At 38.7% G+C, this 24,811-nt stretch overlaps 1 protein-coding gene across 3 annotated transcripts; it reads right to left on the reverse strand.

Moving 5' to 3' along the window:
- Positions 1–3,294: 3,294 nt before the first annotated feature.
- LOC125727082 (beta-1,4-galactosyltransferase 3-like) lies at positions 3,295–23,638 on the reverse strand. Of its 3 annotated transcripts, none has more exons than XM_049003732.1 (7): positions 23,435–23,638; positions 13,358–14,270; positions 12,899–13,134; positions 7,099–7,286; positions 5,730–5,852; positions 5,446–5,550; positions 3,295–5,201 (listed from the first exon to the last, which is right to left on the reverse strand). In XM_049003732.1, exons 2-7 carry the CDS (start codon positions 13,617–13,619, stop codon positions 4,967–4,969), a joined length of 1,149 nt encoding a protein of 382 aa, XP_048859689.1. In that variant the 5' UTR covers positions 13,620–14,270; positions 23,435–23,638; the 3' UTR covers positions 3,295–4,966. The 3 variants fall into 3 exon arrangements, with proteins under 3 accessions (XP_048859689.1, XP_048859688.1, XP_048859690.1); XM_049003731.1 differs by having other exon boundaries at positions 23,359–23,638; XM_049003733.1 differs by having other exon boundaries at positions 23,481–23,637.
- Between the last annotated feature and the right edge of the window lie 1,173 nt (positions 23,639–24,811).

Consider the following 24,811-nt stretch of genomic DNA (forward strand, 5'->3'; position numbering starts at 1 on the left):
GTTTCTCCTGTTCATTGTCAGCTGCATAGCTCAACTTGTTGAGTACGTGGTTGTCTGTGAACCCTTCTGTCCCATGTTTGAATCCCACCTGCTCTTTTTGTATTTGTTTCTAGTGTATTCATTTGTATGAGTTTTTCTAGTTCCCGTGTCTGGTGATTTTTGTATTCAGGTTTGGTCTTGGTCTTGTTTTGAGCCTTAGTTATGTTTGGTTTTGTTACTCCCAGTTTTAGATTCTGTTTTTCCTGTTTTCTCAGTTCCCCTGTTTAGTTCCTTTGAGTTAATTTGTTTCACCTGTGACCTGTTTTCCCAACCCTTCTTAATCTCACCTGCCCCTTCTTAGTCTTGTTAGCCCTCTGTATTTAAGTCCCTGCTTGTTTGGTGACTTTTCCATCAATTATAATAGTTAATGTTTGGTGGTAGATGTATGTTCTACCTGCCCCTGTTTTGTAATTAGTCTTTGTTTATCCCCATTTATTTTTGACTCCTCGTGGTTTTTTGTTTGTTCATTTACAAAACCCTGTTTTGTATTGTTGAGCCGCAAGAGGGTCGTCCACCATTTCTGCCGGCATCATGCCTTGCCGTCGCTCAAAATCCACCTGGATTCATGAGAGTGATTGAGTGTTATCCAAAAGAAGTTTCTACAGCTCTGATAATCACTGTGAACATCTTGACAAATCAGACAAATTGTTACGTTTAGCAAACCAGCTTAACGTAACAAAGAAAAGTCAACATTAAAGACAAACTCCATCTCCACAACTAAATTCTTGACTATCGAGACATGTAAACAACCTATATAATAACAAGAAAACATACAATTCACCTTCCTCACTCCCCCTCTAATTAAACATGGGAGAAAAAAATAGAAAAAAGTGGCACTTATACCTACAGTATTGTACTATAACTAGGTAAAAATCAGGACATAAAAAGAACCGGTCTGAAAAACAAAGCACAAAAGTTTACTGTAATTGCTAGGCTGCAGACCAAATTGCTGTCTTTAGAAGTCACATAAGTGGCACTACGTCACTTTTTCTCTGTTTTCTTTTAAACCTGCCATACACAAGACTGCAATTTAAGGGGAGAGGGTTTTGTGTTTAAAATGTCCTCAAATCAGATACTATTAATAGTCAAATACTTTGAAATTTTTAATTAAACTTGTGTAATTACACTGGCTAGGTTTGATTTTATTTAGGCCTATTTTCATAATTTTTATTTAAGGCCAAAGACCTATAATTTGTACTTTTCACATTCTTCATTTTTGTATAATTTATTTCTACTAAACTGATTACTTACAGCATTTCATTAATGCAGAAGTCTAAAAAGTGATGACATGTCCTAGCCTGTGGTCAGAGTGCAAAGGACTGCACACACGGCAGTGATGTCATTCCCTCTCTGGATGAGGGAGATGGAGCTCGTCCCAGCCTATGACCACCTTGTGAAGGACCACACACGCAACGGTGATGCATATCTTCCTTACTTGAATCCAACGTTCTCCACACTTTGTGACCTTAGACATAGACTGACTGGTTATTTCTCATATGGTTTGTTAGGTCTAAGTAAAGAGAATTTTCTGGAAGAACGCCGTATCTTCATGGAGGGCCCCAGACGGATTGAGACACTGAAACAAAGTGTTGGTTTTGTTTTGGGATTTAAGTAACTTGGGTGTAAAACAGCTTTAATTGCAGTTTAGCTAAATTCCCACTTCTTCTGACAAAACAATCAGGATTTATGCAAAAATAATTTAGCTGAACTCATTATAATGATGAGCAATTACCCTTACAAGTCCAGAAGAAGCATTTGCATAGAAAATATGAAGAGATTAAACTGAAATCTAAATCCAAAGTAAAATCAATCTACAACAAAGTCTAAACTGAACAAAAATCTCACAACCAAGTTCCCCAGCAAAACTCTGCCACCAAACACCCCTACTCTATCCTGATGGGCTTCTTCTCGCTTTAAAAGTAGCCAATCCTGCCTTTCAGGCAGGAAGGGCTTCCCTTCCGTGGACAAATCAGAGGCAATCACCATGCAAGATTTGAAAAGTTTGTCCAATTTTGGCGCTATGACCAGGGACCACAACAATATTTATTACAGGAGGCACAGGGTTAGGTGTGCTTAACAGCAGCCCTAGTAAGTATTTCTAGACAAAATTTCAAGCTCCCAGATGAAACAAGTAATATGTAGAAGCAACTGGAGATCACCCATTGCCCTGGCTTGGCCATGTTCTCTACCTCCAAGACACAGCTACCATATTCCCCCTTTCCTCACTGTATTTTTGGATTGTGCCACCATGGGGTTGTCACCCATGCTCTGGACAGAGGACTCAAGGAAAGAATAGTGTTTCTGCAAAGTGAGATGGGATATGTGGTACATACTGAAAATTACATTTGAACAAAAGAACCTCATGCCAAGTGTTTGTGTGTGTGTGTGTGTGTGTGTGTATAGATACATACATGTAGGCAGATAAACTGTGGTTGAAACATTATGGTTTGGGCTCTTTTACTGAACTATAGGGAAACTTGCCAATATTGAGTCAACTATGAATTCCACAAAGTAACACAGAATAATAGAAGAATTAGAGGACTTCTGTTAAAAACGTATTGTCCAAATGATTGGAAACACCATTAAATCCACAATTTAATGGCTCCGAAAGAAGAAACAAAGTAAGCTATACATGCAAAGATGTCTTCAAGCATGCTCTGGGCCAAAAAATTCCTCCCTGTCAATGTGAGTTATAATGAACCATTACATGCTGTTTTTTCAACACATAATTTTGAATCAAGCGGTTTATTTTAATTGTACCATATGCTTGCCTAGGAATGAGACATGCCACATGCATGCAGAAGGTACCTGTATGTTTAATGGAAAATGAAAATAACACAGATAGAACGAGTGGGCTAGATGTATACGTGAAACAGAATTTTTATAAGGCACAAAATGTTTATATATTGACCCACCCTGCAAATATACAAAAAGTATAATGCAGAAGTCAAATCCTTTTGTCCCACACATTACAATGCTAGCAGTACTAATGATACTCAAACTTGTAATTATTCTTTAAGAACTGTACTACTCACATATCATCTTTATACTCATTTCTACTCTGCCCACCATAAACACAGTAAACCTTAGAGATGCTCCAACATGTAGTTTGAACCAGAAACATCTCAGTGTGACGAAGGCACAACATGACAAAGTTTTCTCCTTTTTTTGGGGGGGGGGGGAGGGGGGATGGTTACCCTGACTCACCATCAACATATACATTCCTAGATGATAATAAAAACACAGATGTCTGCATACGTTTGTATCCATTTGTTTATTAATCAAAGTTTTAAGGCCACTCTGAACTGTTTAATTAATCAGTTGCCCTGCTAATTTGAAAACCTACACACGTCACAGAGTTCTGCAGTGGCCCAGTTCTAACCACAGAGATTATCCTATTTTACTAGGGAAAGCAATAGTCACCACAAGAAGCCGCATCTTATGCATAATGGACAAGAGCAACCAAAATATTAGAGAATTCAAAAAATTCTTCATTTCTCAAGGTTTGTGTTCCAAAATAACTGAGTTTACTCTGTACACATGGACTAATGTCATCAGTGGACATCTCAGTTTTTATCATTTTTCATATGAGGTCACAGTGAGCGTGCGGCATATCCAAGGAAGCTCAGAAAATGAGGCAGGTAAACAAACAAACCAGACACAGACAGACACGCTACCGACAATTTAGAGACACTAATTCACCAAAGAGGAAACCAGAGTACCAGGTAAAAATGTGTGCAAATACAGGGACAACATGCAAAACCCCACACAGACCGGGAAGTCATGCCCACCACTCTGGTGATGTGAGGTCACCACATCGCTACTTATTTAGATTCTCCACATCCACACTCATGTTGACATGTTCGCAATCAGCTGTGTCATGATTATCTTTGGCTTCATTAAGAGGAACCTCAAATACCTCGTAGGATATGGAAAATGGCCTTCACAATGCCTGCTGCCTGCCTAAAGCTCCTGTCCCTGAGGCTCACATTTCCCTCTGACTGGAACTTAATGCTACCATAGGGTTTCAGTTTTCATCCCATACGAACCCTCTGTAAAATTAAATAATTCAGCCTCCAGCTAATAAAGGTGAGGACCCCTTCAGAGGCAGCAGACAGAGGCGTGCGAATGACCGGAGATGCCGGGTGCCGAAGCCGACGTAGAGTTACAGAGAAACTCAGCAAACAGGCACAGAATGGATTCAGAATGAGTGAAGCTCATACACATTACATTCTTGGTTCGCATATGTCCAGTTTTGGACTCAATCGGATAATCACAAGAAAATGTGACAATAGTAGAAACACAATCGTACACACATTTAAGACACTGATGTGCATAGTTCTTAGACGAATGACGGTGGGCTCTTTACCTGCTGTTTAAAAAAGATAAACGAAAGAACATGTTATGTGTGTAGTGTGAAACTGGTGAAAATTACAGTAAAACTTGTATAAGCCACTTTGATTTTGATTAACATTAATCTTAACTCCACAGTGAAATAGAAGCCAGTGAAAAAATCTGGAACTGGACCAAATTATGGTGTACTGAGAACAATATGGCAATAGGTCTATCTCTGCGGACTGAAAAGCCAGGGTCAGGACATGATCCCACTTCAAGACAGGAGAATCCACAAGCTGTGTATATCATTTCATATTCCTTCATTCATTTCCACTGCATAACTAAGATTAGAAAATATGTGGGCTGCATGGCTGCCCTTGTAATGCAGAGTGAGCTCTTGGAGGGGTATACTGTGCCCATTTAGACATGCACATGGTCACAGAAATCATCATGCCGGTCGACAATGTCTGAGCCACGATTCAGATAAGGGATATGGCGATTTTAAAACAAATAGGAGAAAAATCTCTTTATGATCCATCTGTCACTGAAATTGTGGTTTTATTCTATGGGGGATACTTGTCTCCATCTTTCTTTAGGAGAGCGGATGGAGCTCGTTATCTGGCAGTGAGGCCTTAGCATCCTTCTTCGGCAGTCTATTTGCAGCCATTTGGGTCTTTGGAGGAAGACTGAGCAGACCCTTTTCGGTGCCAATGTTGACAGTGATGTTGGTGTAGAGGGGCAGGTACTCCCGAGATAACACCTCATACTCCACAGTGCTCATGCCATCCTCTTTCCAGGTGTGCCTGGTCTTTGCCAGCATGTTGAACCTGAACAGGGTGACGCATGAACAGATGCAATGGGTAAAATTTCAAGCACATTGTTATAGCAATTTTTTGTGCAAAGTTATTTTAAAGCATCCATCTGCAGCAATGGAAAATTCCTTAAAGGCAACCTGTATTTGCAGCTCTATTACATATTCTGGGTGGTTCTCAGCCAGTCAAGGGTACTACTGAATGAGAAAATCTGCGCTTCAGCTTGCATGAAATACCTGTAGGCAAACATGTGCCATACCTTCGTGGATTCACCTCATTGCCCTTATCCAGCTTGTGTTTGATCATTTTGTAGCGGCCCACATTCAGAGATGGCCGAGTGATGAGCATCCCTCCCAGGGACACACTGTTTAATATGAAGTGGGAGACAGAGAGAGAGAAAGAGTGGGGGTCAGACCATTATCCACTGCTTCATGAGTCCTTACATACTTCATGAGTGCATGTAAGGAATTCCAGTCATGACAGTCCATGTTAGAAGACAGACTGAAGTTTAAAGGAACATAAGCAATTATCAGATATTCCTACCGGATCCCGATATCATCATCCTCACCCCCCCATCCCCAGTAGTTGTTAGGGAAGCCATTCATCTTGAGGTATTGCAGAGGGGTCAGAGCAGACACACCGCCAAAATACATCTTATATGGAAGCCTGAGAAGGGAGAAAGAGCAGGAATGACGAATGGAGCAAGAGATGCCTGTGCCAGCAAAGAAGAGAAACCTTTATGTTACTTTCTGGGACAGAATCACAATGTAAATAACCTGTCTATAGATCCAGACCACACAATGCTTGGAGTAGTGATGTACAAACTAGTGCAATTCAGGAAAACAAAGTGTGGTGAGTCATTTGTGTCTGACAGCTAGTTTGTCAGGGATCATGTTAATCAGTGCAAATCTGCTTCTTCATTTATGTGGCTGAAAGGAATTTATTAGTGAGTAGTAAAACAAAAATGCAGTGTGTCTGCTACTATAGCTCAAAAAGTAGAGGATTGCGCCAACAAGCTAAAAGTAGTGGGCTCAAATTCCAGGGAGCACACATTAATTGCAATCATTCCCTCTGCTACAAGTCACTTTGGATAAAAGTGTCAGATAAATGTAAATAAGTAAAATACAAAACGAACAAATCTGTTTATATTATTTCAGTATTAAGATATAATTATGTTGGTGGGAGAGGTCTGAATACTTTGGGGGCCACTGCATGTGTGATGCAATGACCCACTGGGAACCTGACACATGCCAGCAGGGGCTGATCGTCACCACACAAGTGAACAGTTGCAACCGCTTCTTAATGGTTGGCCTGGAAACCACCAGCAAGGAATGCTAATTGGAAGCAACTGGAAGCTTCTAACTGCCTCAATGCTAATTATGTCACCCATGCTGGGGAGAAAGGACAGGGTAAAAAAAAAGCACAGATATGCTTTCTGCTGAGAGACAATCTAGATGACTGGCCGGAATGGTCTATTACTTCATGAGTGAACTGGTCTGTGCTTATTAGAAGCAAGATGCCTCCCTGGTTGGCCTCTGAGGATTAAGACACTTTGAAGGCAAAAACTGTGGTCTGACTAGGTTTCTTGCCCCTCCAGCAGCCATGAAAATCCGTCAATTTTGCGTAAGAACACAGCCATGAATAAAGAATGGTACCAAAACATCCTCCGAGAGCAACTTCTCCCAACCATCCAAGAACAGTTTGGTGATGAACAATGCCGTATCCAGCATGATGGAGGACCATTCCATAAGGCAAAAGTGATAACTAAGTGGCTCGGGGAACAAAACATTGACATTTTGAGTTCATGGCCAGGAAACTCCGCAGACCTTAATCCCATTGAGTCCCATTGACTTTGTCCATCATGGCAGAGTGTGACACTAGGAAGAGGAAGCTAGAAAGCAGCTGAGCTCACTTGTAGCCAAACTTGTCCATTGCAATGGCAGCATGCTTGGGGTGGGCGTCACACGTGTAAGTGTTGCGGTCATCCTCAGGGATCAGGTCCACGTCGTGGAAGAACAGACAATCCCAGTCCTCCTCCCTCATGGCCTCTCGAAAGCCCACGTTCATCAGCTTGGCCCTGTTGAAGGTGTAGTTCCCTGCCTTCAGGAAAAACAGACCTAGTGGCTTTATCAGTGTTTCTTTAAGCCCACCACAGCAATTGATATCATACACATACAGCATGGTGCCAGAGGAGCACGGAGTACTACTTTTACAGTCAATCAAATTCTGTAGGGCACTGATGGACAGACCTAGAGATAGACAAACAGATTTTAATACAGTCCGAAACACTATAGCCCAAAATGTCTATTATTTCTGAGCACAAACCTTTGTAGAAAATGCTAATGTTAATAATTATTCTGTGTTATTCAAAATAATATGTTTCAGAAAATAAACTAACAGGGTATGAAGAGAGAAAAAATGTGAGCACCACAAGGGTCTGCTTAATAAGCTGAAAAAGTAAAAATGGTAGGTTATTAATAATGTTACTCGCTACTTAGAGAAAAGCAAAGCATTTGCCATTTAAAAAAAAGCAAGCAAACATGTCTGGCAGACGCCATCGCAGCATCAGGACTCGATCTTCCAGGCTGCGGGATAGCTTTTTCCCACAAGCCATTAGACTCCTGAACACACTTCCCCCCACACACACACCCGGACTGCTAACAAATTGACTCCTGCACATCTGCACTTTACACACAAACTCTGCTACAAGCAATTTTGCACTTCTGCCACTTATTTGCACATTTTCCATATATAACTATTGTAACCTCCTCTACCTCTATCTCCAAGTATAGTATATTTTCTTGTATACCTTATATTTACTTTGTTTACCACGTGCCTATTTGTTACATGTCTTTCTCTCGTCTGCACTGGAAAAAAAACTGGCGCCACATCATCTCGTCTCTCTATGTACCTGTACAGTATATAGCAGAGATGACAATAAAGTTTACTTTGACTTTGATATGAAAGACAAATCATCTGAACAAAAGAGAATACGTTGGCACAACTTTTGTTGCTTGTAATTCTTAGTATGTAAAACTAAAAATCTGATTTTTTTTTTTTTTTAATCGATATGAAAGATTCCCAGTCAAAATTCATTCACAATAGTCACTGATTTAGTTAGAACACATTAGACATTTGTGGTAGTCGGTACAAGCAACGACTTAACGATCAGTTGACTTTGTGGACTTAAGGTGAAACCATCACCTACAAATGACACACAAAATGTACTCATGCCTGTACTCTGGGTCATCCTTACATTTTGACGAGTAGCACACAGGGTTCAGTTCTTAGTGTTTGTGTGATTTATTTTCGCCCTTGCAAGGTGGAGTTGTGCTCTCTTCCTCTCATAGGTACAGCCTTCAGCTCTGCAGCATATGACTGCACCTTTCTCCTGTGGCATAAAAGCTTTTTTGTGAGAGGCCTGATCGCCTGGTTTTTACTACCTTGCCGTCTTCAACTAGAGCGTGAATCTACAACCTAACTTTTTGGATGTCAACTGACCCTATTGGTGAGTTGATGATGACTGAGCAGGCATACACAATGGCAAAAATGCCACAGTAACCATTTGCTTGTTGTGGGACATTTAGGACATCCGTGACTGTCCAGTCAGATGCCCGAAAATGTTCTGCAGCTGCCCTGTAAATGCACACCACAACTTTTAGGAGAGTTGAGCTCGCAGTTTTTGGCATTTCAAAACTGAGGTTTGAATTGAATATGCAAATTTCCTGTTCTGTGAAATCTGCTGCAGCAAGAAGCCAGTGTGAACCAGGACCTCACACATGAGTATTAAAGGGCATCAGAACTGTATCGAAATTTAAAGCTCTCTGAGCTGCACAAAACTGTAAAACTGGGCCAAAGTTTGAAAGTGCAGCCATCTAATAAATTAACGTGGGCATACACAAAACAGAGTCCAACACCTTAGCATGACCTATGTAGCCTGTGATGGCCCACTCAATAGTTTCCCCATTGAGCCAAGTAAAACTCTAGAATTTTATAAACTGAAAAAAATGGCCATTGACTTTGCTGCTTTATTGTATATAGTTATACTGTATGTAAGATTTGTGAAGGGTTCTTACTTATATTTGTAGTATTGTAATCAGTTGATAAGTAAAAAAAAATTGAATATTTTGTTTGCATTGCATATTATATCGGCTATGACGGTGGTCACCTAATAAAATAGGAATTTAACGTAGCCTTTAAATTGACTGTTGAGAGGTGAACCTTGAGAGTGGTTGTTGGATGACAATATTTTAAGAATTTTAAGGAGTATTACAATTGCTTATCTATAAAACATCTCTATAAACTGATATGCCTGTTATAAAAAGCACTATGAAAATATTACCCTAAAGCAGCCGCTTAAAAGGCTGTTGGATGAATGTTAAGAATATAACTACGACAATTGTTGTAATATTCTTGTATATATGTATAAAGTATATATTATTACTATTGTATATAACTAATGGTACTAATAAAATATCTGAAGTGGCTGCAAAGAAAAGGTTAAAGTCTTTATGACCAGACATGTGTGAAAAATATGGTGATTATTGGTGGCTGTTTTGGTACATTAAGTTGGGTTAAGCCTTTTCACATTAAGCGTTTTAGAATGTCCCCTGCATTGTACATTGCAAATCACCGTTTCTTTGATGCTGGTTTTGTCATCCTCCCCGCCCGTCACTCCCCCCGTTTCATAAAAGAAGTTATTTTTTAAATAATGTTACATCTGCCTAGCAATTTTAATCAAGTCACAATGGAGTCATGGATATGGATGCACACAGCAGACCGACAGCCTGCGCAGCTATATAACAAGGTAAGCTTCGTATTTATGCTACCAATCAAATAAATGTATAAACATTGCCAATCGTCGCTGTGTTTGACCTATTTTTAACAGTTTCTGGACAGAGGATTGCATGTATAAAAACTAGGAAGAAAAAAGAATAACGGTAGAAAGAAACCAAGTGAGATTTTATTTGAAACTACAAAATTCTAAATCACATGCACATTTTCACAAAAAAACTGGGACAATTCGTGTCCCGGTAAAGAATATTAAATTTCTAAGGCATTTGCTCAAAGACAGAGGACGACCCAGGGAAAACTGAGACAGGTGGCAAACCTAAGTGGGACCCAGGGTGAACTTTGTGGGATCATCAGCGGGCTTCAGAAAACTCACCCTTACAGCTTCTTCATTGTCTCTCAGGACTTCAATCATGAATCATTAAAGTCAGTTCCGCCCAGATTTCCCCAGAACACTGATTCTGCCGCATGAAGGGAAAGCATGTTGTATATGGAAACATCCACCGTGCACAAGGTAGCACCCCTCCCCCAAGTCAGACAATCAGATCACATCTCTATCATCCTGGCTCTAGCCTACAGACCTATGCAGACACAGATCAGACCAGCCCTGCAGGTGGTGTACACCTCAGAATGCTGTATCTGCACTACAATACTGCTTCAACTGCACAGACCGGGGTATCTTCAGGGAATCTGCCACCTATGGCGACTCAGTACACATGGAGGATTACACAGCCTATCGATGGGCTGTATCAAGAAACACAAGGATGTAACTGTCTCCAAAATTATCATCTCACACACACAAACCATAAACCCTGGTGTTGTGCACCCTCATGAAAATCAGAGGTGCTGCCTACAGATCTGGACACAGAGAGGCTGATACTACAGCCAGAGTGAAAATTTTCCTGGCCATCAAAAAAGCAAAGTGTGCCCATGCAGAAAGAAAATCAGTTACTTCATCGACTCAATGCCGCATATGTGCCAGGGATTTCAATCCATCACTGTTTACAAGCCAATAACTCAGCCTGCAGCAGATAACTGGAATGTGAGAATGTTTTTTGTGCTTATTGATTTAACAAAATTCCTGTTGTCTTACAAAGATAATGGTAGAGAACAAAACTATTCCACAAATTTGGTTTATTTCCATTTCTCACTGGCCTAACACAAGCTTTCGCTGCCCCAATCCACTGGCTCAGCTTCATGTGAATAAGGGTACTTCCAGGGTTTGTGTTGGAAAAGTTGTTGGAACTGCTTTTCCCCACATTACACTGGGTTCTTTTGGTTTTGGAGTGCAGCTAAGGTGGTAAAAATTGGTTTAGTGTATGAATGGGGAAACCGCAATGCACCTTTTAGGACTATACTGGATTTTCTCGATTGTACTCGGACTTACTATCCAGCAGCTCCTTGGGTAGGTGCTGTGAACTTGATCTACATTACTCAAAATTCCCATTGTATGAGACTTCTCCTGCCTACACTGTATCACAGCGGTGGAAACTTAAGCTGCGGTCGATAGCCGACTTGCTGATCTGGGAATAGATCGTTGGCCACGACACATACATCATGGATCTCGCAGCAGATGCACGGTCATTGCCGGCACTGAGGGATGCATATCTTATGTGCTCCTGTGAACAAGATTAGCGAAGACAAGGGAGGTGATGCTGCGATTATATGATTCCTTGGTAAGACCCCACCTAGAATATTGTGTGCAGGTTTAGTCACCATACCTTAAGAAGGACATTGCTGCCTTGGAAATCGTGCAACGTAGGGCGACAAGAATGGTTCCTGGTCTTAGAGGAATGTCATATGAGGAGAGATTAACTAAGCTGAATCTAAATGAATTGAGCAAAGGAGACTAAGGGGGGACATGATCCAGGTATATAAGATTCTAACAGGTCTGGATGCTGTTCAGCCAAATGGCTACTTCAATATTAATTTAAATACTAGAACTCGTGGCCACAAGTGGAAATTAGCGGGAGAACATTTTAAACTGAATTTGAGAAAGCACTTTACACAGCATGTAGTTGTAGTTGTGAGATCGCTGAAGACCGAGACAAACTTGACACCACAGCAACTAATAATAATTAGTACCTTTCCAGAACAGATGCATTCCCAATAGCAGCTGCACATCATATTGAGGCCACATGCATCATTTCAATATTCAAATCAAATTCCTTTTCCCTTTTATCTGGAAAATAATTTAGCCAGAAGAGCATGACTTTATATGTATTATAAATATACATTTTGTTTTTGTTATTAATTATAATACCACTATTAATAGCACTTTCAGCCACAGCAACATAAAAATGTACCACAGAATTCCTGGGGAAATCATTCTTTCTGACAGCCATCAGATTGTACAATCAGTAAATCAATCAGGACACATACATTAATGTGTACAATACCAGCTATCTTTTTAATCAATATCTATAATCTTTTGAGTGCAATATTTACCACACTTATTGCCATATTCACCCACCTATTTCATCTCTGTGTTATATTTATATTACACAGATTGTTGTATGTGGTACTATGTACCGTCTATTTTTGTCGTGTGGTTGTGTATTGTGCAGTTTCACAAGCTACTTCTTTCGAGATAAGTTTTCTGATAACTGTACCCCAGTAGCCACCAACAGCCATGTAAAAATGACTTCAGTTTTAAATGCAATGCAGTGTATTTCAGCAATAATAATACATATTAGTATATTTCACCATTTATATAAATGGCAAGACTTTTACTACTATATATGTTTACTAGGAGCCATGTATCAGTGAGAAAGTTAGGGCTGTTGCTTTCAACATGGATCACTGTGGTTGCAGTTTTGCTATGGTCTGCCCCCAGACATAAATCACGATACACACACACACACACAAACACTTTGTTATAATGAAAAAGTCCAACCTGAAACTGATGCCAGAAGATTTACCTGGTGAATGATGTAGATGCCATAGTTGAGCTGCTGTCTCTGCAGGAAGGGGTGTAGGTAGTAGAGCAGGAACTTCAGGTGGTGTTCTCTGTTCCTGTGGGGGATGATGACTGCGGTGTGATGGAGAGACTCGCAGTTTGGTGGCCTGTAACGTCCCCCTCGCACTACTAGGGGGTTTTTCCGCTCTACTTGAGCCAAAGTCAGCCCAGAAGGGAAAGTCACACGGAGTGGGCCTCCTGTAAATGAGGAAAGTGGGGGTGCAAATATCAATTAAGCATGGAGGAATAACAGAGAAGGAAATGGCCACCTCTACCACATTCCTACAGAACAAAAACATATGCACACAATCCCATTATATGGGGAGGGACTGGTTTATTACGGCCCCTCTCTGTATTGTTCCAAAATTAACCTACATGTTGAGCTACAGTCCATCAATGAACCAGTACTGAAAGGACTCACCAACTAATGGAGACTTCTTTGGACAGTAAGGCATGCTCTCCTCCCTCGTCAGGCTTTTGGACAGAAGGGAAAGGTTGGCATAGACATCACGCCCAGTATGGTTTTGCATGGAGGCCCCCACCCCTGTGTCAGTCCTTCGGAAAATCCGGAAAAAATAGGTGACCCTCTTCTGGTAACCCTCCCTGGAGAGGAGGGCCATGACGATAAGCTGGACCCCAAGAATCATCATCAGGAAACGCCATTTTGATTGTAGATTTGGCATGATGCTCAGTGTGACTGGTTTTTAATATTATGCTTTGAAGAGGGGTGGGGGGGACGTAGTTATGGTGTCTCTGACATACCCCAAAAACAATGTGGCTAATGATACCTTGGCAGTCAGATCCTTTTTTGTGAAATTCGTACACAAGGATGCTTCGTGACCAATTATTCTTCTGGAAAGATGAGTCCCCCCTTCAAAAATTGGAAGAAAGTTCAGGACTGCATGTAATGATATGGTGCTTTGTAGTGCGATGGGTTTCCTGGTATTGCGAAGAGGAATAACTGTTTTCCTTTACAAAAATGAGACTAGGGCTTGTTCTTCGTCAGTACAGATGATCACAGTTTAAAGGTTGAGAATTTCTCCCTAACCTCTTTATGAGTAAACATCTGACTATTTTGTCCATAAGCAACAATGCGAAAAAGGCACTTCAAACAATGTAAGAAAAGGAAAAAAAAACATTATAGTGAATATTTTGACATTCCTCTAGTCAGATGAGATGCGCAAGATCAAAGATGCTGATTCAAGCCTCATTTTCGCAGCGCTTCAGAGCAGCCAGCTGGGATCCTGCCAATTAACACGTCCGCCATCCAGCTGCTGGTCTGATCCACACTCCACAGCTGTCATTCATCAATGTGGAGAGTAATGGGGGGAAACCTGGGGGGTGGGGGGAATAAATAAAAACATTTTTAGAATGAACTTCTGCTTGTTGCATGGGACATGTACTGCAGAACATGAACTCTCATCTCTCCACACAGACAAAAGGCAAAAAGGCACGTCATGGAATGAGCTGAGATTTTGTTTGTCTGTGTCTGTTTGTTTGTGTGTATGTGTGTGTGTGTGTGTCACAGTTACAGGCAGCTTACTGACAGCATGTGGAATCAGGTTCACAAATCAGACCTGGCTCAAAGACAAAAGGATTTATATTTTACCCTGAGATTTCTCTTCCTGATTGGCAGAACGTTATGTCTGTGGAAAACTGCTGTCAACATGTAGCCAAGGCTGTTCACAGGCTGGATAAACAGCTTGTGCTTCCTTTCAGCTTTCATGACAGCTTATGGTGCAGGTAGATACAGTTGTATATAATCCGACTACCCCAGATCCATCCAAACATCTTAAAGAATGAAATGATACTATATTCACCAAGTACAGTTACACAGAAAACTACATTTTGGGATGAACTCCTTTGGGATGGTGGGTCAGAGTACAGGGTCAGCCATTTATCTGGCACCCCTAGAGCCTTGCTCAAGGACCCAATGATAATGCAACTATTCTATGACCCTACTTTGTGATTCAAAGTAACAACTTTCCAATCTCAGACATGGAGTTTTAACCCATAGACCTACGCACCGCCACTTAATCCAGCATTGAAGGCTGAATCACAGAGCATCAGGCTGTTCTTTGTCTTGAAAAGATACCAGTCCATCACAGGGCACATATGCATACCCATTAAAGTGCTCTAATTAGAAGGTTTATTACTTTAAAACAACTTTACACCTTATTTTCAGTCCTATTCACCAACTGGTTGCCTGGCTCAAAAGTCAATACAGCAATACGTTTAAATTTATTTAGCCAACGCTTTTGCCAAAAGTGATGTACAAGTGAAGCAAATAGCACATTACAAACATACATGCTGTCAGAGTTAACTAGGCACGAGTGCAGCTTCCAGTGAATGCCTAGACTCAAGTGCACAGCTCAGTACTATTTTTAGAATAAAAACAAACCAACAAGCACTTATCACACGATACCTGCAGGTTCGGAGGCTACAACAGTGCTACAACAGAAACAGATCGAAATGAAGCAAAGTGATTTCAGCCTGCATAATATCCCAACACTGACTGTATATGTCACTGCTTTGTCAAGGATCTGTCTCAACTTAATTGACCTTTTCCAACCAGTGAGCAAAAAAATAAATAAAAATTATACACCATCAGACTGCCAAAAATATTCGTCAGGCGGAAGCGCTACACAAATGAGTCAGCTGTGCTGCTGAATAAACAAAGCATGCAGCATGGCTGATGAAGAACTGGTTCCAAAAAATGCTCCACTTTAATTGTGTGTAAATGGTTTGGATTTGCACCCATATGGTAACTGTTCGTACAACAGGTGGCAACAGATTTCATTTGTTTGTATTTGTTGTAAACGGAGTTCAGAAGTGCACAGTTAATGACCAAAGTGATAAACGCTCATTTCTACTCTATACTTTTGAAAATGTTAGTATTAAAAAGAGAAATTAAAAAGGGAAATGTCAATCTGACCATGGAAAATTAAGCAAAAAATAAGGAGCAGAACTATTTTTTAAAATTTTCACTCATGTCTGTATTTCACTAGCATTTAACCATTCTGATTGAATTTTAAAGAAGATAAATTAAAATACAAAGATTTATATGTAATTTATTCTATTGTTCTATTTATATGTGAACATTCATAAGGACCTGAGTTTAGGTGTATAATTACTGGCAAAAGTTTTGAGAATGCCAAGTATTGATTTTAGCAAAGTTTGCTGTTGCTTCAGTCTTTGCAGATCTTTTGTCAGCTGTTTCTATGGTATACTGAAGTATAATACAAGGCGTTTGTTTGTAAATACAGTTTCATGCTCCCCGGTCGCCCAGAGGAGGATGGGGTCCCCTTCCGAGTCTAGGTTCCTCTCAAGGTTTCTTCCTATTAAAGGGAGTTTTTCCTTGCCACTGTCGCCTCAGGCTTGCTTGGTGGGGTTCGGGCCGGTTATATGTAAAGTGCTTTGTGACAATGACTGTTGTTAAAAGCCCTATATAAATAAAATGGAATTGAATGGAATTATTGACAACATTACATACAATTACATAGAAGTTATCATCATTTCATAATTTTTTCCCCCTAAATTACCATTTTAGTTGTTTCATATAAAACTATGGGAGGTATTTTCTGCAAAAAACTAACTGAAAATGATAAGAAAATACAATCTCCACTTCGCCATTTAGTTTTCAAAGTCTGTGCGCAAAAATCCTGCAGAAATAAAAATTAAAATGAAATAGCACCATTTGCATTTGAATTTTCCACTCAAGTATGCCTCAGATATGACAAAAATTTAAAAAATAAAATTAAAAACCTTTTGTCTTTTCATTTTACAATTTGACTTTTCATTTTCAAGTTCACTACATGCAAATATATGTTAATCGGAGCGGGACCGTGGGCGGAGCTACGGATAATTGCTGCGAAAATGTGAAATGCATAGTACACAGCAGGTATGCCACTCAAATGATAGGCTAATTTTAATGTTTCCTTATAAAAGCACACCTGCCATAGCTTAAAAATTCTGTTCATATTTTATTTCGTTTTCCAAAATGTCTTCCGCAAACGCACTGAGAAAACACAGTAGTGATCTGTAGCTCCACTCCAATTAACATATATTTACATGCGGTGAATTTGAAAATGAAAAGGCAAAGTAGGAAATGAAAAGTCAAACTGGAAAATGAAAAAATTAAAAACCATTTTGTATTATTTTTTTAATTTTTCATATCAGACTCATACATGACTGGAAAATTAAAATGCAAATTTTAATTTTTGCAGGATTTTTGTGCACAGACTTTGGAGATGATAAAAATAAAATACAATTTTCATAAAATTTTTTGCAGAAAATAATGTCTATGGATTCATGTCTACTATTTTACCGACTGATCAATTAATTTGAACATGTTCCTCAAGAAAATCAAAGACTTTAATTAAAGTTAATTCTATTTTATTTTGACATAAAACTGTTTGTTATTAAAGGGCTTTAGATAATGGATGCCAGCTTTTCGGCACTATATGGACATTATTTTCACAGACATGTCAATAAGCATTTAGTTGTATGCCTAAAATATTAATAAGAAGCATACTGTGGCACCCAAAGTTAGTGTATAAATACGGTGAATCCTTATCCTTATTAAATTTAGTTAGCTTGAACTCATGCCACATGTGACACAAGGGATGAGCACTTAAGTGATGATGGGTGGGACAGATCGGCGGCCACAACATCTTTTAAAAGAGGAGAAACTGGTTGAACAAGGTAAAAATATGCTGGTGATGTGGCGGTACATTTTGCTGATTAAAGTCACTTTTTTTGTAAATAGTTTTCATTTTTATTTCAGTTCACATATTATTTTCTTTATTTAGAGTGTCATAGTCATTACCGGTGTGATTGTGCACCACGATAAGGATTTGCACTAATCCGGTAATACCGCAAGAAGTCTACGGCCTCATTATACAACAGGCTATTTATAAAAAGAAAAAGCATTTCATTTTCTTCAAAACTTCAGTTGAAATCTGAGTACTTATTGTTATACAGTCTATGTTTATCTACGTTATGTGATTTTTCTATTACACACTCTGAAGGGGTGTTGCGATAGCATATTAACATATTCAAAATAAACATATTTTGAGTAATTGTGTACGTACATACGTACATACATACATACATACATACATGCTAATATAACACCCTTATTCAAAAAAGGGGATAGAAGTAATCCAACAAACTATAAACCAATCAGTTTAACTTGTATAGCTGGAAAGGTAATGGAAGCTATGATCCAAGTGAAAATGGTACGTACATTACCTGGATTCAAATAACATTTTGAGGAATAGCCAACTTTGATTTAGGAGAGGTAGGTCCAGTTTAATAACTAATATTAACTACTTGAGTTCTTTGAGGAAGCTACAAGAGAAAATGATCACAAAAAGGCCTACGACGTGATCTACTTAGATTTCCAGAAGGCTTTTGATGTTGCCTCCACAAACGGCTCTTGCTTAAGCTCCAAGCTGCAGGAATTTTAGGAACTACAGCAGCTTGGATTGAAAACTGGTTAACAGACAGGAGGCAGCGGGTAGTTATTAGAGGCACAATGTCACAGTGGGCCTGTGTTCATAGTGGGGTATCGCAGGGTTCAATTTTAGGACCATTATTGTTCCTAATTTACATTAATAATATTGACACCAATATTTAATTGGCAATTTAGCAACTCCAATTAGCCTCAGCATGTTTTTGGACTGTGGGGGGAAACCGGAGTACCCGGAGGAAACCCCACGATGACATGGGGAGAACATGCAAACTCCACACACATGTGACCCAGGAGGAGACTTGAACCCGGGTCCCAGAGGTGTAAGGCAATAGTGCTAACCACTGCACCACCATGCCGGCCCCTGCTGGGTTACATCTCTTATATAATTCCTCGGTAAGACCTCACCTAGAATACTGTGTGCAGGTTTGGTCACCATACCTTAAAAAGGACATTGCTGCCTTGGAAAGGGTGCAACGTAGGGCTACGAGAATGATTCCTGGTCTTAGAGGAATGTCTTATGAGGAGAGGTTAGCTGAGTTGAATCTGTTTATCCTTGAGCAAAGGAGACATGGTCCAGGTATATAAGATTCTAACAGGTCTGGTTGCTGTTCGGCCAAACAGGTACTTCAATATTAGTTTAAATACTAGAACTCGTGGGAATAAGTGGAAATTAGCGGGAGAACATTTTAAAATGGATTTGAGAGATCACCTCTTTACACAGAATGTAGTTAGAGTATGGAATAGTCTTCCTGTAAGTGTAGCGCAATCTAAAACCCTGCGTTCCTTTAAATCAGAGATAGATAAGATTTTAACTTATGGGCCGAATAGCCTCCTCTCCTTTGTAAATTTATTATGTCCTTATATTATTTGTATTGACTATGAGACTTAATAATTTAGTCTCGCTCTCCGGGGAAAATATCACCTGAATGAGATCTGAAATCCACTGACCTACAAAGCAGATGCAACACAGCCATGAGGTAACCTACTGATCTAACAGCAGGCTGAATGAGATGGGCCACCACAACAATTCTAACAATACATCACAATAGCAAGTACAAACTGCTTTCAGAGCCCGCAACAAAACACAGCCAGACTTGTGCACCAATGTCTGAGAAGTTGTTTCATATCATTAAAGAATTTTTAAAAATCTCAGAAAAAAAATCACTAAACCACAAGAAAAAAAAATACAGTGGTACCTCGGTGCATGAACTTAATTCTTTCGAGAGATCAGTTCGTGATCCGAAAAGTTTGTGACCTGAATCAATTCTTCCCATTTAAAATAATGTAAATATCAATAAATTCGTTCAAACCTCAGAAACACGTTTTTTTTATGTTTTTCTGCAACCAAGAATATAGATTTTAAATAAAATAACCTTCATTATAAACAAATAATGCTAAATCAAACAAAATAGTACAACTGAGCAAATGCTTGTTGGTGGGCTGGTCACTCAAAAGACGCCAAAACACGGAAAAGAACCACAAAATATCCCCCAAAAAAAACGAAACAATTAACATTAAAAGACTGAGTAACAGTTAAAAACAATACAGTATATTTTGAAAATATGTTTTTTATTTTTTTATACTGTCCATTATTTTCATATGCCTAAAGTTTTCATTTACATTTCGTAATGCGACATGTTGTATGGTGGTGAACTTCTTTGTTTGTACTGTAAACAAACAATACGCATTTGGCACTGTGTGTGAATGGAGAATATAGCACTTAAATAGGAGTTAATTTGTAATAAGTATTGTAATTTTACGTATAGATATGTGACTGTTAAAAACCATGACAAACATGTTTATCAATCACTGAAAGGTACCGCTATAACAGAACATTCTCTCAATATTTTTTTTCTTTTTTCAAATATTCGACCTCTTAAGAGATATAGACATACATCTACAACAAGTTTTTTTATACATTCCATAACCGTTATCGGGCATAATGTACACTTCTTTGTGTTTCGGGTGGTTCTTTGGGGCGCTTTTGGGGGATGTTTGTGTGTTCGCAGCCTGAAACATGGTTCGTGTACAGGTACAAAAAAAAATAACATCTGGTTCGTAACCCCATTTGTTCGTGAACAGGACTGTTCATATGTCGAGGTACCACTATACTTCAAGAAAAATTATGTCAAATGAATATTAGGTTAGCCCTTTCTTTCTTGGTGAGAATAAGCCCACTTCCAAAAAAGCTGGGACACTAAAATGTAAAATACAACCAGAATTCAATGATTTACAAATCATATAAACCCATATTTAATTGAAAATACAATAAAAAACAACATGTCAAACGTTGAAACCAAAAAAATGAATTGTTTTATGTCAAATATATGCTCAATTTGAATTTGATTCCAACAACACGTTTCAAAAAAGTTGGGACAGAGGCATGCTTACTCGTACCACTGTTTTGCATCACCTCTTCTTAGTAAACGTTTGGGAAATGAGGAGACCAGATTTGAAAGTGAAATGTTGCCCCATTCTTGAATGATATAGGATTTCAACTAGAGCTAGGGGTTATGACCAAAAATTTATATCATGGTATTTTCAAAGTTATATCGGTTTTACGGTATACGATGGTATATTTTTAAAAGTATGACTGGCCGTTTACCACATTTTTCAGGATTATACAAGACACATTTTTGTTTTACGTTTTTGCATTGTTCCCACATTAACTATATTATTTTATTATCAGCCATTGCGCCTATCCGCTACCTTATTAACAGCATACACCTAATGTTTTCGTTGGCTAACTGCTTATAGATAAAGGGCTAATGTTAAGGTGTGCGCCGGCCAAGTTAACATTTTTGATAAATGTTTAATAGTTCAGTGTATTAAAAGAGCTTTAAAATTTCTCAGAAAGACCGGGATGTCGGTCTTTAAGATGCTTCGCCAGGTTTGACGTGCTACTTGACTTCGTCGCTACTTCACTTTGTAGCACTGTTTGCATAGAAGCTTATCGACAATCCTTAATCAAAGGAGAATTACATGCAGGACATACAGTAACTAAAACATGTAGGTTAGCTTGTATGTACATATACTTTGTATAAATGACTGTTGCACCATTTCTAACAGGGGTGATTGTATAGAGTACAAGCTAACCTTATTAATGCAATTGTCCCATTCACGTTTCCATATTCTCATTATATATCAACCCAGCAAATAAAAGATCTGCACTTGTGGGTAATCACAGAACTTCAAAAATTTGGAACATACATAATTCAAATGAACGTTTATAAATTTGTATGTAGGTAAAGGGAGAATGACATATGTCATTATGAGAATGACAAGTAATGAGAGCCATACGGGAAGGAGAGGAGTACATCATGGACACAAACAGACAAGTGTTTCTTGGATACACAGATGTCGACAGACTAGCAAACTGCCCTGCTTATGTACTATATTCACCAGAAACACATAAAATGAGGTTTTTATTCAGGTTCTACTATTCCACTACAAAAAGGAGCAGAAGTTTGGGATTTAAATTTGTCGTTTTGTTTTGTAAGCATTTTGCCCTTAAGAGTAAATTTTTAAAACAGAATGTTTTGCATAGTTTGCATAGTTACATGTTTTGACCATAGGAATACGGCACCTGTTGCACAATTTAAGGCATGGCCTTTGTCTGTGATCCCAAGAACGTTTATTTCCATTTCTCTGCAACCATCTCAACACTGCACAAAGTTAAGCAGCAGACATATATACCACAATAAACTGAAAGATAAAATTAAAGTACACAGTACAAAGTACAAAAGGACACATGAAACAAAAGGGTTCTTTTACGGAAGAGGATTAGGGCCACCATGAAAATATTATTTGAATTCTGACTTTAATCTTAGAATTCTTTTTTTCTAAAGTCAGAATTCTGAGATTAAAATCAGAATTCTAATAATATTTTCATGATGGCCCTAATCCTCTTCCGCAGGTTTTGAATCTGCTCTGTAAAAAAAAAAAAAAACCTGGGGAGAAGGGTGTGGGAGGGGGGAGAGACTTCAGAAATTCACCCTCAAGTTATTCTCTCCAAAACGTCTCCAGTGTGTCACAATTGGTTTATATACCAAGAACATTACAGGGTATTTTATCACCAGAAAAACTGTCGATTAAAAAAGATGATCCAGTAAAGTGCATTTGAAAGGCATCACATACAAATGAGTCAACATCAAACATCTAAAAGCATCTACTGAAAAGAAATGCAAATTAATACTATAAAGGGCATTAATAAACAACTTGGTACTGCTAAGTCTATGAACCTTATGAACAAAATGTATTCAAAATAATTTATAAAACAAATATTAAAAGTTAACTTTCTCGACTTTAACGGGCCGATGGGAAGTCACGGTAATGGTTTCAGAGCAAATATGCAATAAAACCCATAGTAGATGAGTACATCATTGTAACGAGAAATATTATTTTTCATTAGCAAAAGAAGAAAAAATTAATGACTTGTAAAAATATAATGATTGAATAAAGTTCGCGTGCCCGCCCCAAAGTCCAAGAGAATGAAAGCATGAGCAGGCTAGCATGCTGCTTGATGTGATCCAAAGTTTGCTTGGATGCTAATTGTTTTACTGCTTCTTTCAACATACCTCAAGCTTTTAAACAAAAAAAGGCATTTATATAAATTACTAAAAGAGTTGATTTCACGTCCCAAATAGGCCATACTCTACTTGCCATAACTAAACAGCAAATAAACTAGTTGGCGACAGAACTGGTAGCTAAATTCAGTTTACCGATTATTACACTAACAATCCACGTAGCTTCACAAAAAATGCAAAGCTTCATGAAACAACCTAACCATTAGGCATATGCGTTTTAATTTAAATGAGGTAGCAACACGCACAATGAGTCACTCATACTTAAAAACTGTACGAATAGAAATGTTAAAAACAGCTGAACGTTTAAAGATGAAGGAAACTGGTTCAGCATTTACCAAAAATACCAAGAAAAACACTTACGTTGGTACGCAAACACAACATCATGTGAATGTGAAATACTCGTCTTACGTTTCTTCTTGTTCCCGTGGTCAGTTACCTTTCAATGTTGTGTAGCTATCGCCTTTTCAGTTTCTATTTCGTACCTTCATGTATGGATTTATTCGTCAGTCGATAAAGTTCAGTCAAAGCCCATTGCTGCTACAGGAAGTGATGTACTGTAAAATTACCACCAAGTAATTATGCAGTCGCAGAGTATTTTTTTCCTCATTTCTGAAATTCTCCTCCCTCTTCCTCTGTTTCTCCCACCCTGCTAGCGTAGGGTTGACCTATTATGTCGTCATGTTTCAGTTTAGCTTAGAACGAGCACGAAAAACACGAAAGCACAAATAATGGGAAGTTTTTTATATTGTTTCCATTATCACAGCGGAAGGTGGTTACCATTGTAACCTTGTACCTCACAGGTTGAATACTCGAGTTCCGCCAGCGTTTCTGCGTATTATTTTAAGCGCACTTCGCTTTTCTTCCGCAGTTAAAAAACCAAAACACTGAGGTTTAGGTTAAATGGCGTCTTTAGCCCTCAGTGTGCACCCTGCGCCTGGCTGGCATTGCGTACAGGGTGTTCCCCTGCTTCCCAGCGACCTTGTACAAGAAAAATGGTTATGGATTATTATTGTTCGTTATACAATATTAGGGATGAACACACACAACGCAGGAATCACAAATTATTAAAGAAACTAGTATCGCCATATAAGAATTTTTTGTATAAAAATGTTGTATGCAGGCCACTTTGATAGCGGCGAATTCAAACGAACTTGTGCTTTTTCAGGCTGTGATTTTATCGTTAATATAATTTCGCACACTTAAGATTTCATGTGAATGACAGTGCATCAGGGTATAACGTAATTTGAATGGATTAACTTTACCGAAATCAGGGTGGAGCAGACTAATTTAAATACTACCATATTCACAAATGCTATATAATTACCTGTTTATTGTTTATAGGTCTTAAATATAATGCTGAAAGAATGCATATATATCAACTTACATACTAAAACAATGTAATTAACAGCGGATTATGCCTTACAGATCTGCATTGCCTTATACAATGCATGTCTAATCCATGCCTTAAAATATGAATGCTAAATTTACATAAGAGCAGACATTCCAAGATATACGGAACCTGATCCCGTTATATTGTTGTCTTTTACACACACACACACACACACACATATATATATATATATATATATATATATATGTATATATCATGTGTGATATATACACATGATATATATACATACACACACACATACATATACACATATATACCACCATGTATGTCTCTTGCATGGGTATACATATTCAGCTTATTTTTCTCCTCCAGTAAAGCCACTGGCAAAGTTTTTGTCCACATTTAGTAGTAAAATTTTACTCCCCCTTCTGGCAATCAGTAGTATGACTTTGATGTCTTTCA

Source organism: Brienomyrus brachyistius, unplaced genomic scaffold (genome assembly GCF_023856365.1).
Source record: "Brienomyrus brachyistius isolate T26 unplaced genomic scaffold, BBRACH_0.4 scaffold86, whole genome shotgun sequence".
Lineage (NCBI taxonomy): Eukaryota > Metazoa > Chordata > Actinopteri > Osteoglossiformes > Mormyridae > Brienomyrus > Brienomyrus brachyistius.

Excerpts from the sequence above, each read along its gene's own strand:
- LOC125727082 (XM_049003732.1), bottom strand. The coding sequence starts at position 13,619 with ATGCCAAATCTACAATCAAAATGGCGTTTCCTGATGATGATTCTTGGG. Across the intron at positions 13,135-13,357 it reads AAAGAAGTCTCCATTAGTTG|GAGGCCCACTCCGTGTGACT; the intron begins GTGAGTCCTTTC and ends CCTCATTTACAG. Across the intron at positions 5,551-5,729 it reads GATGATGATATCGGGATCCG|TGTGTCCCTGGGAGGGATGC; the intron begins GTAGGAATATCT and ends CATATTAAACAG.